At 65.2% G+C, this 14,942-nt stretch overlaps 1 protein-coding gene across 2 annotated transcripts; it reads left to right on the top strand.

The window, feature by feature from the left end:
- The first annotated feature begins 8,063 nt into the window (after positions 1–8,063).
- Positions 8,064–14,514, top strand: LOC142823536 (uncharacterized). Of its 2 annotated transcripts, none has more exons than XM_075914680.1 (9): positions 8,064–8,110; positions 8,308–8,403; positions 8,996–9,109; positions 10,127–10,207; positions 11,482–11,685; positions 12,209–12,313; positions 12,547–12,624; positions 13,065–13,097; positions 13,951–14,514. In XM_075914680.1, exons 1-8 carry the CDS (start codon positions 8,101–8,103, stop codon positions 13,070–13,072), a joined length of 696 nt encoding a protein of 231 aa, XP_075770795.1. In that variant the 5' UTR covers positions 8,064–8,100; the 3' UTR covers positions 13,073–13,097; positions 13,951–14,514. The 2 variants fall into 2 exon arrangements, with proteins under 2 accessions (XP_075770795.1, XP_075770794.1); XM_075914679.1 differs by having other exon boundaries at positions 8,065–8,110; positions 12,206–12,313.
- The last annotated feature ends 428 nt before the right edge of the window (positions 14,515–14,942 follow it).

The raw sequence follows: 14,942 nt of genomic DNA, 5'->3' as shown, positions 1-14,942 counted from the left end.
TCGGGGGGCGGCGGGTTTTATCCCCCACATCGAGGTGGTTCAGATTGGGGGGGGTTCATCCCACAGCCTGGTAGGGAAGGTTTGGGGGGTTCTGGGGACCCCACTTCTGCATTTATCCTGCTGAGAGGGGAAGGAGCCAATGACACCCCCCCCCCCGGCCCTGGGCCAGCACGTCCAGCCCCCCACAGTGCCCCGGTTCAGCCTCCCCGGCCCCACCCCGGACACGGGACAGCGACAGGGGGGGACACTGGCCAACGAGGGGCGACCCCCCCCCCAGCTAACGGATCCGGCAGCCCCAGACCAGGACCTGCCCAGGGCCGGCTCTAGGTTTTTGCCTCCCCCCCAGCAAAATTTTTTGCCCCCCCCCGCCTTGGCCCGCTGCTGCAGGACTGGCCCTGAGGGGGAAGCGGCCCCCCCCTTTCCCCGGCGGCTCTTTGACTCCCACCGCGCCCTGCGGCCAAACCAGCCTGCGGGCCCCCCACACCGAACCCAGCTCCCCCTGCTCTCCCTCCCAGCCACACCCGACGGCCTCCCCCCCCCTCTGCCCGACCCCCGTCTCCCCGCCGGCTCCAGGCACCAGCGAAGCAGGCAGGTGCTCGGGCCGGCACATGTCCAGGGGCGGCGCCCGGCCAGTCCCCCCGCCCCACCGGGCCGCCTGGGGAGCCGGGTGCGCGCCCCAGTGCTGGGCGCCGGGGGACCCCACGTCCCGCTCCGACTGCAGGAGCCCCGGCCCCGCGCCCCGAACTGGCGAGACTCCCCCGCTCCCCGCTCCAGCGCAGCGCCCCGCCGGCCCCCCCCCCCCCGCCCGCCGAGCTGGCAAACCCAGGAGTGACCCCCCCCGCAGGGCGCTCAGAGGTGGGGGGGCCCGGCCTGTCGCTGGGGGGGCTGCTCCTGACACGCCCCGTGCGGGGGGCCGCGCTGCGGACACGGGGCCAGGGGCGCAGGGCGGGACGCGCCCGGAGAAGCGCGGGGGCCGGGCAGCGAGTCCAGCGGGGCCCGCAGAGCCTGGAGCCGCCGGGATCGCCCCGAGGGGGGAGGAGGCAGCTCCCCGGGAGTCGGGCGGGGCAGGCGGGGCCGGGCAGCGAGTCCAGCGGGGCCCGCAGAGCCTGTGGCCGCCGGGACCGAGCTGAGGGGGGAGGCGGCAGCTCCCCCCCCCCGCTGGGCCCGGGGCTGGCAGCGCCCCTCGAGCGGCTGCGGGCGGGTTTGGTTTTGCCAGCTGGGGGGGGGGGGTCGTGGGGAGGCAGCTCCCGGGCACAGCCCGTGGGGGGGGGACTCCCCCTCCCCCCCCTCCCCTCGTAGCTTTCGTCCACCGCGTCCCGCTGCGCCAGGGGCCGAGCCGCCCGCCCCGCTCGGACCCCCCGCGCCGCTCCCCCCTTCCCCCGCCTCTTGTGTCACCAGCGTCGGGGGAGCTCGGGGGACCCCCCCGCGCCCCGCCCCCCCAGCATCCCCGGAGCCGCTGGCCGCAGAGTCCTCGTGCCGGGGCGGGGAGCCCGCCGAGCCCGCCCCCCCTTCACCCCGGGGCGGGGCGCACCCCTGCGGGGCAAGGGGAGTCGGGGGGCCCGGGCCGCCTTCACCCTCCCCGGGGCGCGCCCACGTCTCTGGCGGGGAGGGGCCACGAGGGTTCGGCGGGGGGAGGGACAGGAGACGGGGGCCGGCGGGGCGGGGGTGGCTGGGAGGGGAGAGGGGCGCAGGGTGGGGGAGCGAAGGGAGGCCGGGGCCGGGGCCGGTCACTGAGGGCTCGGGTGTGTCTGGGGGGGGAGAGAAGGTGGAAAACGGGGTCGGTGGGGGGGGCGGGGTGTGTGGGCCCTGGTGGGTGCCTGTCCTGCAGCAGCGGGCCAAGGGGGGGGGCAAAAAAGTTTTTGCGGGGGGGGGGGACCTAGAGCCGGCCCTGGGCAGGTGCAGTGAGGCTCTTTGGCCACCAGGTGGCGGCAGGACCCGCGGGGGGGGGGCTGGAGTTCGGGGCTCCTGACTCCGACTTTGCTGCCTGCTCGGAGCCCCGGCCCCGCTGGCCGGGCACAGGGAGGGGCACAGTCAGGCCGAGGGGCCGCCCTGCCCCCGATGATACGCTCACTGCTGCAGCGAGCGCGTCCGTTCTCAGCACCCCCGGTGGGTGGGGACCCGCCTGCGGATCCTCCTCAGCCCCACCCTGCTGCCGGGCGGCACCGCTCACGGTCGGGGGAGTTGGCCTCCCGCCCCAGCCCCTGCCCCCCCCCACGGGCTCAGCCCCAGGACGGTGGAGCAGGGGAGGAGGAGGAGCCAGAGGGCAACAGACCCTGGGGGGCCGGAGGGGGGAGGCTGGGCGGGAAGGGGGAGGGGAATTACTGCAGGACACAGCGGGGGGAGGGGACAAGAACCAGCCACACTCTGGTCTAGGTGTCTCCCTGCTGACCCCAGCCCACCTCCCCCCCCAGCCCAGTGTGGGGCTGCCCCTTCCCCCGGCCACATTCCCCATCTCACTGTTGGTGCAGTGCCCGGGGAAACTGAGGCACGCCCGCGGGGTTACTGCAGAACAGCAGAGCTCACAGGCAGCAGGACAAGGTGAAGGCGCCGGGGACACGCTCAGGCCGGGGGTGCCCGGATCCCTCTGGGCGGCGGGGGGGAGGGGGGCTCCGTGTGGGTAAGGAAAGTTGGTCAGCGATTGATTTGAGGCAGTGGGATGAAAGGTCTGGAGAACAGGAGCTAGGAGGGGAGGCTGGAGGAATTGGGCTTGTTTAGTTTAGAAAAGAGAAGATTATTGCACAAAATGTTGCAGTCCCCAAGCTGTTCTGAAACACTGCCCAGCGGTCACAACAGGACGTACAATCAGCAGTGAGTAAATAAAGCCACTGCTTTCTAATCTACAGATTTCATAGAATTACAGAACACTAGGACTGGAAGGGACCTCGAGAGTCACCGAGTCCAGTCCCCTGTCCCCATGGCAGGACCAAATACTGTCTAGACCATCCCTGAGAGACATTTATCCAACCTGCTCTTGAATATCTCCAGAGATGGAGATTCCACAACCTCCCTGGGCAACTTATTCCAGGCTGTGTCTAGACTGGCCAGTTTTTCTGGAAAATCAGCCGCTTTTCTGGAAAAACTTGCCAGCTGTCTACACTGGCCGCTTGAATTTCCGCAAAAGCACTAGCTTCCTACTGTAAGAAATCAGTGCTTCTTGCAGAAATACTATGTTGCACAAAAGGGCCAGTGTAGACAGCTCAGATTTGTTTTCCGCAAAAAAGCCCCGATCGCAAAAATGGCCATCGGGGCTTTTTTGCGGAAAAGTGCGTCTAGATTGGCCACGGACGCTTTTCCACAAAAAGTGATTTTGCAGAAAAGCGTCCATGCTCTGTTCCGAAAATGCTTTTAACGGAAAACTTTTCCGTTAAAAGCATTTCCAGAAAATCATGCCAATCTAGATGCAGCCGCAGTGTTTGACCACCCTGACTGTTAGGAACTTTTTCCTAATGTCCAACCTAAACCTCCCTTGCTGCAGTTTAAGCCCATTGCTTCTTGTTCTATCCATAGAGGCCAAGACGAACAAGTTTTCTCCCTCCTCCTTATGCCACCCTTTTATACACCTGAAAACTGCTCTCCTGTCCCCCTCAATCTTCTCTTTTACAAACTAAACAAACCCAATTCCTTCAACCTCCCCTCCTAGCTCATGTTCTCTAGACCTTTCATCATTCTCCTTGCTCTTCTCTGGACCCTCTCCAATTTCTCCACATCTTTCTTGAAATGTGGTGCCCAGAACTGGACACAATCCTCCAACTGAGGCCTAACCAGCGCAGAGTAGAGCGGAAGAACGACTTCTCGTGTCTTGCTCACAACACACCTGCTCATGCAGCCCAGAATCACGTTTGCTTTTTGTGCAACAGCATCACACTGCTGACTCATATTCAGCGTGTGGTCCACTATGACCCCTAGATCCCTTTCTGCCGGACTCCTTCCTAGAGAGTCGCTTCCCATTCTCTGAGTGTGAAACAGATTGTTCCTTCCTAAGTGGAGCACTTTGCATTTGTCTTTATTAAACTTCATCCTGTTTCCCTCAGACCATTTCTCTAATTTGTCCAGATCATTTTGAATTCTGACCCGTCCTCCAGAGCAGTCGCAACCCCTCCCAGCTTGTATCATCTGCAAACTTATTAAGCGAACTTTCTATGCCGATATCTAAATCATTGAGGAAGATACTGAACAGAGCCAGTCCCAAAACAGACCCCTGCGGAATCCCACTTGTTATGCCTTTCCAGCAGGATTGTGAACCATTAATAACTACTCTCTGAGAACGGTTATCCAGCCAGTTCTGCACCCACCTTATAGTAGCCCCATCTAAGTTGTATTTGCCTAGTTTATTGATAAGAATATCATGCGAGACCGTATCAAACGCCTTACTACAGTCTAGGTATACCACATCCACCGCTTCCCCCTTAGCCACAAGACTCCTGATCCTATCAAAGGAAGCTATCAGATTCATTTGACATGATTTGTTCTTTACAAATCCATGCTGGCTGTTCCCTATCACCTTGCCACCTTCCAAGTGTTTCCAGACGATTCCTTAATTACTTGCTCCATTATCTTCCCTTTCAGTCTGGAGGGACCTAGCTCTGGAGTTGTGCCACTGGAGCAGTCTTGGTGTAGACACTGCCGGCGTAGCTGAAAGGGGTTTTCTGGTCACTGTAGATAATCTGGCACTTCAGAAGTGGAGCGCAGGATTCTTTCATTGATGTAGCCACATCTAGCGAGGAACCTCGGTTGACCTAACCGCATGGGCACAAACCTTTTTGCACGTCGCTAGCTGGATCCAATTTGTAAGTGTAGACCAGGCCTCCGTTGCCCCATTAATAAGATGGATCTAATCGTGCTTCCCTCCTTTTTGAAGCAGGTTGGCTGTTTTTTTAAAAATGTCTAGAGATTTGAGAGGCCTCAGCTCTCTGGCCCCCACAGTTTGAGACGCTCTGTATCCCCGCTCCTGACATCAGGCTGTTGTGGTCGTCTCTCGTTGACCATACGAAACCCCAGGACTTTTGGAAACCTTGGCCGTTCGGGTGTATGCATGAGACGGTCTCTCAGTCCTAGGACTAAGTCAGAGTGTCTTAAAAAATGAAATTAGCAAGACAAAAGGCTGCGCACAGACACGTGTGGTTCAGAGAAGCCTAAAACTGGATCCCAATTTCTGTCTGCATGACACATTTGAAAGTCCATTAAAGAAATTGACCCCAGACATTAATGGGGGACTCAAGTGTTTATTTTTTGTGCCATGGTGGAAACCAGCAGTTCAGTGAGTGGGTCTATTTTGTGTAAACATTCGGCCTCTCCTTCTGCAGCAAGATGAACAGAGATAACAAACCGCGGGCGAAGCGGATGACCCTCTAATGCAATTGTGTTTGAAGAAATAACGGCTCTTTCCCGAGATAAAACCTTGCCTGCAAAACGTGAGCTGCTCTGGGTGCACAAGGTGCCGGACGGCCCTGGGGTGGGGCCTGCAAGGAGGGTGCCCAGAGCTCCCTGACCCTGCCTGCAGCCCCAGAGCTACCAGCCTGGCCTCCCCCCCGGCCGCTTGTGACGTGCCCCCCCCTTGGCTTGGGGGAGCCGTGTCTGAGTCTGACTCTGCCGAACTCAGATTCGCCTTGTGCCAAACGCAGCCCCCGGCCGGTCACTGGGCCGTGCTGGACAGTCCTGCCGGGGCCTTCTCGGGGGGGGGGGGGCAAACGCCACTTTTCTTGGGGTGCACACACAGAGCAGGGACACTTCTCGTGTGCAGGTGACACAGCGCGTTGTGCTCCCCCCCGTCTATGTTACCCACAGTCGCTCCCCCCGCTGCACTGGCCAGGTGAGGCAGGTGTGGGGATGAAAACCTGTTTCCCCCTCCCCCCCGCAAGCTGTCTTGGATCGATCGCGCCTCCCCTCTCCTGCCGCTCTGCACCCGTCAGCCGGCACCGTCTGTGGGAGTCACTGTGTGCACCGGCAGAGAGACACTGGGGCGCCTGCGTCTGGGGGTGTCTCAGCGCTGCCCCTTTCCCCTCCAAAGAGGGGCCCCACATGCAGGCCCTTGCTGCCGACCCCCAAGGCCCCACGTGTCCAGTCTGCTCCCAGTGAGCCCACTTCCCGGCCCCCTTGTTCTCAGTGTGCCCGGATCCGGCTTCCAGCCCTCCCCACCCCTTGCGAGCGCCCGGAGGTGCTGGCCGGTCCCCCCGTCTCCATGCACCCCTCGCCCACAGGCCAGTCAAGGAAGCAAAAGGGGCATGAAGTCTCCGGGATCCAAGGTTTCGATGCCAAGAGGCGTCCGGCGAAGTCGCTGGGTCCCCAGGAAAGGGCACAAAGGTTCCTGGTCGAAGGGCTGAACACAACAAGGCTCCAGACCTGCTGGAAGAGAGAGAAAAGCAAGCGGCCTCAGGCAGGCAGCCACACACAGACAGACACAAAAATCAACCAATCGTGGTTAATTAGAAAAAAGGAACAACCCTGTATTATCAGAACCAAGCCACGGTTGTAAGCGTAGCACAGTGGCTAGAGGGAAGGATCCCCCATTGATCTAGATACTCAGGGAGAGTCCCTGGGCCGAAGGCTTGGTTACAAAAGAGGAAAAGGGAACAGTTCACCAGCTCAGCCATTAGCTCCAAGTCCCCAAACAAGGAAAACAAGAAATGCTGACGGACTAGCTACACTTTTCCCTACTTCCACCTTCCTCACCGGGTGCTGCTCAGCCCTCCTGATTCTGACGTCCCCACTCTGGACTCTGCAGTGGAGAGCATCTTTGCCTCCACCGTCATAAGCAACCGGTCTGCTCTCCTCGGCCTCCACCTCGCCAGCGTCAGGCACGCCATGGACACAGAGGCACTAGCCTTGCCTCCTCGCAAGGGCAGACTGCGCAGGACAGCGCGTCACGGGAAGTGCTGTAGGGCTAGAGGTGGAACCTCCAACGCCTCGGCTGGTGCTACCTGCTTGAGTGGCCCCCAGACAAAGGAGAGCCTTTCATCACCACGGTCCTGCAATGCCTGTGGCCACCTGCTGCTGGACAGAGGAGAGCGGGTACCTCGCCTCGGGACCTCCGAGCACAGCACTGTCGCTCTGCCAGCCCCAGGGTCCCCTACGCGGAAGAAGGGCGAATAGTTCTGAGGAGTTGGGGAGCAGCAGGGGGACCCCAGAAGGAGGCCTGCAGAACTGGGAAAACATGATGGGCTGGGGTGACCATTACACTGTCCTTCCATGGCCCCTCAAAAGGAAGACAAAGAAGGGAACCTAATAGGACCTAGGGCAAGTCATTCAATCGTACCCTGCCTCAGTTTCCCCATAAGTAAAATTGAGATAATCATTCCAATCTGCCTCGCCAGTGGGGGGCAGTACCATGAAGTCCTGCGCGGAGCTGATGAGCAGTCAGGGCTGGTTATTAGGGGAGGGGGGAGGCCGGCTCGCTCCCCCCACACCTGTTCCCTGAGTCCCTGCTTAGCACATGCCGGTTTCATGGACAAAGTCTTTCTAAGACTTTCCACCCAGCCCCAGTGGTTGCCCCACTGGGGAAGAGAGAGCAGGTGTGAGTCACAGGATCACACACACACCCATTGCTGCACTGTGCACACACACACACACACACACACCCATTGCTGCACTGTGCACACACACACACACACACACACCCCCATTGCTGCACTGTGCACACACACACACACACACACCCATTGCTGCACTGTGCACACACACACACACACACACACACACACACACACACACACCCATTGCTGCATTGCACACACACACACACACACACACACACACACACCCATTGGTGCATTGTGCAGACTCAGGAGGAACTGGGGCCGCTTGTGCCTCTCTGGTACGTTTCCTCCTTTCTCCCAGGCTACCTGCCCCCCCCTTCCTCAGCCCCCCTCCCCCCCCCCGTGTGCCTGGCTCCATGCTCAGCGGAGGGGGCGGCAGGTCCGTGGGGCGGGGGAGCTCTCCCGGGCGGGCAGGGGGCACTGCCCTGAGGAAGTCGTTGTGGGGCTGCCCCGGCCGGCGAGGGCGATCGCCCCACCCAGCGCCCGCCCCGTGGGTCGGGCAGGGCCGCTATAAACGGTGGAGCCGCTCGTCTTAGGGTGCAGCTGGGACGAGAGCATCTGTGCAGAGATGGGGCAAAGTAGGAGGAGTTGGGGGGTGGCAGGAGGAGGGGGAATAAGGGGGTTCTGAGTGGGGGGAGTGGGGCAGGCTGGGAGCCAGGACTCCTGGGGTCTCCCCTGGCTCTGGGAGGGGAGTGGGGGCCAGTGGTTAGAGCGGGCGGGGAGCTGGCGGGGGGGGGATCCCGTGAGGTTCCAAGCGCTTCTCCCTTCCCTGCAGGCGTCAGTAACACCGGCGGCATCATCACCGGCAGCATCATCGGCAGCAACAACAGTGGGAACAGGATCATATCCCTGCTGGCACCGAACCCCACCTGTGAGTAGCGGGGGGGAGGCGAGGCGCTGGGGGGGGAGGCAGGGGGGGTCCCCGGCGGCGCTGACTCCCCGTCTCTCCGCAGTGTACCTGGGCTCGTCCCACCTGTGAGTAGCGGGGGGGGGTAGCGGGGGGGGTCCCCGGCGGCGCTGACTCCCCGTCTCTCCGCAGTGTACCTGGGCTCGTCCCACCTGTGAGTAGCGGGGGGGGGGGGTAGCGGGGGGGTCCCCGGCGGCGCTGACTCCCCGTCTCTCCGCAGTGTACCTGGGCTCGTCCCACCTGTGAGTAGCGGGGGGGGGTAGCGGGGGGGGTCCCCGGCGGCGCTGACTCCCCGTCTCTCCGCAGTGTACCTGGGCTCGTCCCACCTGTGAGTAGCGGGGGGGTAGCGGGGGGGTCCCCGGCGGCGCTGACTCCCCGTCTCTCCGCAGTGTACCTGGGCTCGTCCCACCTGTGAGTAGCGGGGGGGTAGCGGGGGGGTCCCCGGCGGCGCTGACTCCCCGTCTCTCCGCAGTGTACCTGGGCTCGTCCCACCTGTGAGTAGCGGGGGGGGATGCAGGGGGGTCCCCGGCGGCGCTGACTCCCCGTCTCTCCGCAGTGTACCTGGGCTCGTCCCACCTGGAGCTGGCGGCCGCCCCGGAGCAACTGGCCTCTTGGAGCAGCGCGGAGGAGACCTGGGTCCTGCAGTCCGAGTGCGCCAGCCGAGAGTCGGGTGAGGGCCGGGCCGGGGGGGGGGGGTCTGTGCTCCCCGGGATGCCCAGCCGCAGCCCTGCCTGGTCCTCCTCCTCCGGCCTGGGACGTATCTCCTGGGCCCCCACCTGGATCCAGGACCACCTGGCCTGGGGAACGCTCAGCGTTGCCTCTGCATCGCAGGGCCCTTCTTGGCAGCCCCCCCCCTTCCACACCTTCTCCTCCCCTGGGGCTATAAGGCCCCCACCCGGCCCTCGGCTCGGTGCTGCTCGGTCCCTTCCAGTTCTAGCTGGGTGGGGACCGTGGGGCAGGGGCGTCTTCCCCCTCGCGCTGCCGAACTCGCCCCCCGTTCATGCCCTGGGCCAGCTCTGGTGTGTGGGCCCCTCGTGCTGGGGTGAGGGGCCCTCCACCCAGCCGAACCCACCCATGCCTGGCCCCTCCCAGGGGGAACCAGCCCAAATAGCTCCCAGAAATGGGGCCCACAGCCCTGGGGTCTGGGGAGCAAAACACTGGGGTGAGGGCAGGGCTGTGCCGGGTGGGAGCGGGACCCTGGGGTCTCTCCCTGGCTCTGGGAGGGGAGTGGGGCCCAGTGGTTAGAACAGGGGGGCTGGGAGCCAGGACTCCTGGGGTGGTTCCCTGGCTGCAGGTGAGGGGGGCAGAGCCCACACGAGGGGGGGGACAGGTGTCCAGCATGTGGGTGGCAGGGCCCGGAAAGGATCATGGGACCCCTGACCCCCATTAAATACACAGTCGGGGGAGGGGTGCAGGCTGGGCAGGGCGTTAATTGCTTGGGTGTCCATGGCCCTGCCAGGCTGCCACCCCTGTGCCTGGCCAGTGCAGCGCTGGGGGGAGCGAGGTGGGGAGCAGGGGCTGGAGATGGGGGGGATCTGGCGAGTGTCTGGTGCTGGCAGCCACATGGTCCTGGCGCTGCAGGGGGGCTGCACTGCTGAGTGGGGGGCAGCGCGGGGGGGCATGTGGGCTGCGGGGGGAAGGAACGTGGGGTCCCCCCAGTGACTCTGACCCCCCCGTCTCTCTCCAGTGACGCTCAAGCCGGGGTCTCTGTACCGGCTCCCTGCGGATCGAGAGGTCCAGAACCCGGAGAGCACCGTGAGGGAGACCTGTGAGCAGCTCTGCCAGAGCAGAGGGAGCGGGCCCCAGGGGGGGTCTGTGCTCACCAGGCCCCAGCTCTGCCTGGTGTGATGGCGCGTCGGGATCCCCCGCCTCCTGCACCCCCGTAGTGGCCGAACAGACTCCCCCAGCCGGTAGAACAGGGGGAGTTTATTGCTTCTCCAGGATACAGCACAGCACAGATGGAATCCGGTCACAGGGCAGGCCTAGGATGCCTCAGCCCCCTTGAGATGGGGGAGCCTGGGCCCCTAAATCCCAGCCCCTTGCTTAGGCTGCTTCCCCTATGACACCAGCCAGAAACTAAAAAGTCCCCTCCAGCCCTGCCCCCCAGCCCGGTGCTGACCTCACCCTCCTCCCTTTGTCTCTCCCGCTGGGAGGTAACCGGTCAGCTGGGTCACCCACAGCCCCCCGCCCGGCATAGCACCCAGCAAGGTACCAACACTACGTCACAGCCGGTCCTTCTCCTCCAGCCTCGGACGTGTCCCCTGGGCCCCCCCACCTGGATCCAGCCCCACCTAGCTGGGGGGTGACGCCCCAGTGTCCCTCTGCCTCACGGGGCCCTTGGCAGCCCCCCACCCCCAGGGCTGTAAGGCCCCCACTCCTGCCCCCGCCCAGTCCCAGGTTCTGGGCTCAGTGCTGCACCCACAAAGACTCCTCCAACAGGGCTGTAAGGCCCCCCCCCACTCCCAGGCCCTGGGCTCGGTGCCGCTCGGTCCCTCCCAGTTCTAGCCGGGTGGAGGCCGTGGGGCGGGGGCGTCTTCCCCCCTGCGCTGCCGGACTCGCCCCCCAGCGGTGCCCTGGGCCAGCTCTGGTGTGTGGGCCCATCGTACCCCCCCTGCCCTGCTGAACCCACCCGTGCCTGGCCCCCTCCCCTCGCTGGTGGGGCCGGCTCCTCCCCAGGGGGGACCAGCCCAAATAGCTCCCAGAAATGGCACCCACAGCCCTGGGGTTTGGGGAGCAAAACACTGGGGTGAGGGCAGGGCTGTGCCGGGTGGGAGCGGGACCCTGGGGTCTCCCTGGCTCTGGGAGGAGAGTGGGGCCCAGTGGTTAGAGCAGGGGGGCTGGGAGAGGGACTCCTGCGTCCTTCCTCTGGCTGGGGGGGGGCAGTGTTCATGGCCCTGCCAGCTGTGAGCGTCTGGTGCTGGCACCTCATGGGGGCTACGCCAGAGAGTGGGGAGCAGCACGGGGGGGGGGGACGCGAGAGGCGGGGAGAAGGGGCGTGGGGTCCCGGAGCCGGTGACTCTGACCCCCCCCGTCTCTCTCCAGTGACGTTCAATCTGGCCTTTCTGTACCGGGGCTCTGCCGACGGGGCGGGGGGGGCGGAGCAGCGCGGGGGGCCGGACCCCGACGTCCAGTTCATCTTCACGCTGCCGGACGAGGCCACCCTGAAGGCTGCCGCCTCCATCCTGAAGTCCCTGAGCCGCGAGCTCACCCTGGAGGAGCTGTGGGAGCGGGTCGGCCAGAGCGGGGGTGAGAGCAGGGCCCGGACACCATGACTCCCCCTCCGCAGCCCAGCCTGGTTCTGCCCCTCCTGCCTGGGACGTGTCCCCTGGGCCCCCCGCCTGGCTCCAGGCCCACCTGGCCGGGGGAGATGCCCCAGTGTCCCTCTGCCTCAGGGGCCCTTTCTGGGTGTTAATTGCTTGGCCATTAGTGGCTGTGATGGGGCAGCGCTGGGGGGAGAGAGTGGGGAGCCAGAGGCTGGGGGGGAGGGGGCAGGTCCCCCAATGAGCGTTCAATGGGTGCTGGGGGGCGGGGCCCGGTGGGAGCAGGGGGCGGGTCCGTGTGTGCGGAGCAGCTGGTCTCGGGATTCCAGGCTGGGCCGGGTTCCCTGCAGGCAGGAGGGTCCTGTCCTGGGACCAGGCCCATGGGCTGGGTGGTGCAGAGGCGATGCCGGTGGGTGGGAGGCAGCACCCGGGGGGGCGGGGGGAAGGGACACAGGGTCCCAGCACTGACAGCTCTGACCCCCCCCCCCCCCCCCGTCTCCCTTCAGTGGATCGCAAGGCCGAGGCCCAGCGCTTGCTGGAGCAGCGCGGAGCCGGGGGGGTCGGCTGGACCTCTGAAGACTTGGAGCTCTTCCTGGATGCTCTGGAGAGCACAGGTGAGGGCGGGGCCCCGGGAGGGGGGGGTGCAGCTGGACCAGTGACACGGCCCTTTGGCGCAGGGCAACTCATTTGCAGTTCCGGTCGCCCTCATTTGCCCAACTAGCTTGAACTAACGAGCTAGTGTAGACGTACCCCAGGTGACCTCCCTCCTCCAGTGAGGGCCCCGCCCCTCGCTGACCCCCTCTTCTTGCCAACGTGCCTGACCCCCCCCCCTGCATTCTCCACTCAGGGATCTGCAAACTCTTCCAGGACAAGCGCAAAGCGGTCGGTGACCCAAACACCGGGTGTAAGCTCAGCCAGAGCGGAGGTGAGTGCGGGGCCTTCGGGGGGGTCTGAGTGGGGCACCGCTATGCGGGGGGGCTCTGGGTGGGTGGGGTGGGTGTGGTGCAGTGACTGTGCGACCCCACCGAGAGTGCGGTGCCCATGGGGTGGTTGTGGGGGGCTCAGAGCTTGTACTGCGGGGCAGGACACCCCAAGCTCCCCTGCAGCCCCTGCCCCCAACATGTTCCCTTCTCCCCTCCCTCCCTGTTCTCAGACCTCTTGGTCTGGACCTGCTCAGCCCCCCACCCCTCCCTCCCCCTGCCGGCCAGCTGAGCTCCCTGCCCGTGTGGGCCTCTGAGCCTCTGGGCAGGGCTCACTAAACAGCCGAGCGGCCGCGCAGCTTCCAGGGACCTGAGCCGTCCCCTGGAGCCAGGTCCTGCCCCGGGAGCCGCCGCGCTCACGGCTCTGCCTTGTCTCCCCCCGCAGGGAAGTAGAGACGCCGGCACGGACAAGCCGCAGGTGAGAGCTGAGTCCTGCCCCGTCCCTGTGCCGCTCGCTGTGCCCCCTGGGGCCCAGCCATCTGCCCCCCCCCCGCCCCTCGGCTGCATCTGGCTCTGGGGGTGTCTGGCTTGTGCCTAGCCTGGCTCCTGGACTTGTGCCGGGGGCTGGTGGGACGTGTCCTACACCAAGGGGGGCAGGGGGGCAGGAGTCTCAGCCCCACTGATTTACTGGGGTTTGGGCTCCTGAGCCCCCAAGGTGCTTCTGAAAGCCCCTCCCCTGTGTGCCCAGGCAGGGAGCGGTGCAGGGTCTTAGCCCAGCAAGCTGGTACCAGCCCCACATGTAACCCCCCGACTTCTGCCAGCTCCCTGCATCGCCCCACACCTCAGGGCTAAATGCAGCCACTCGCCTGGGGCAGCCTCACACCCGCCCTGGGGCAGGGGGATGCTGGCATGACGGACAGACGGGGGGGGCAGGGCCAGAGACTCTAACCCCCCCTTGTCCTTCGCCCTCCAGGTAACAAGCAGGGTACAACCCCAAGATCCAGGAGACGTGAGGGGAGATGGAGGGGGAGGTTCAGGGTCCCGGGGTCCCTTTCCAGAGTCCCCCAGGCCCTGCCCCTCTGACCTGCCGGCTGGGGAGCCCACAAAGGCGGGTCCCAGGCAGGGTGGCTCTGGGATGGTGGGGGGGGTGTGTCTGGCTCAGGCGGGGAGGAGGGGGCATCACAGAGCTGGCACTGGCAGCGCGGGGGCGGGTGACCGGCTTGCTGGGTCCGTTCTTCTCCATGTGGGCCCCGGTCAGAGGCCCCCCCCCAGCACCCGTGAGCCGTAAGTGTGGCCGGCGCTGCAGCCTGACCCTGCCTCTCCCTGCCTAGCTCCTGACGTGTGACGGAGCCGTCGGCCCGGCGCCCGCGGAGGGTCCCGACTGAGTCTCCCGCCGGGCTCTGGACTCCCCCTCGCTGCAGCCTGCTTAGCGCCGAAGAGCAGCCCCCCCCGGTCACTCAGCCCTGCCCCACGGCGGGTCCCCCACGAGCCCGTCACCGTGCGACTGTTCTATCCGGGCATCCTGCCTGCAACAGCGACAGTGCGGGGGTGACTGTGGGCACCGGGCAGGGCCACCCTGGGGCATCCGCTGGGGGCTGTGTGCGCTGGGGCGACCCCTACTGGCCGGTGTCTGTAGCACGGCCCAGCCGGGGGCTGCCTCAGCTCACCTAGGCCAAGACCCCACCGGCCCCACCGCTCGAGGGCAGGGGGGGGAACCAGGGAAGGGCGGTTTGGGGGGAAACATGAAGGGAGCAACCTAAGCGGAGGGCGAGGGCCCAGGGCGATGGACCCCCCACCCGAGGGGCTGGGGCTGCCTGGCCCTGGCTGCTGTAGCCACCTCGCGTCCCTGCTGTGCTGTGACTCTGAGAAGCAATAAACCCTCTTGATTGTACTGGCCAGCGGAGTCTGTTCTCCCCCCGCCCCCCCGCGCCCTCTCCCCTCCCCCCAGCCACACCCGACCCCTCAGTGACCGGACCCAGCCCCCCCTTGTCTCCTCCACCTAAGCCACCCTGCGCCCGTTCTCCCCCCATCCCCCTTCTCGTCTCCCCCACATAATGCGCTGTGTGAAGGGGGGCCGGGCTGGGCTCCCCTCCCCTGCAGGAAGAGACAGAGGAGCCGCCAGGCCGGGGCTCGCCTGCAGCCGGCGCCAGGGACTCTGCGGCCAGCGGCTCCGGAGGTGCCGAGGGGCCGGAGCGGTAGCGCAGCTGGCCGCTCCGGCAGAGCCCTGGAGCAGGAGGAGGCGGGGCGCGGGGTGGGGCAGGGTCCGAGCTCCCCCGGCGTTGGTGAGACAAGAGGCCGGAGGGAAGGGGGGAGCGGCGCGGGG

This window comes from Pelodiscus sinensis, unplaced genomic scaffold (assembly GCF_049634645.1).
Source record: "Pelodiscus sinensis isolate JC-2024 unplaced genomic scaffold, ASM4963464v1 ctg142, whole genome shotgun sequence".
Taxonomy (NCBI): domain Eukaryota; kingdom Metazoa; phylum Chordata; order Testudines; family Trionychidae; genus Pelodiscus; species Pelodiscus sinensis.
This window is presented reverse-complemented; position numbering and strand designations above follow the sequence as displayed.

Coding starts and splice junctions, on each gene's coding strand:
- LOC142823536 (XM_075914679.1), top strand. Junction 10,208..11,481: donor GAGCACCGTGAGGGAGACCT/GTGAGCAGCTCT, acceptor GTCTCTCTCCAG/TGACGTTCAATCTGGCCTTT. Junction 12,314..12,546: donor GGATGCTCTGGAGAGCACAG/GTGAGGGCGGGG, acceptor TTCTCCACTCAG/GGATCTGCAAACTCTTCCAG.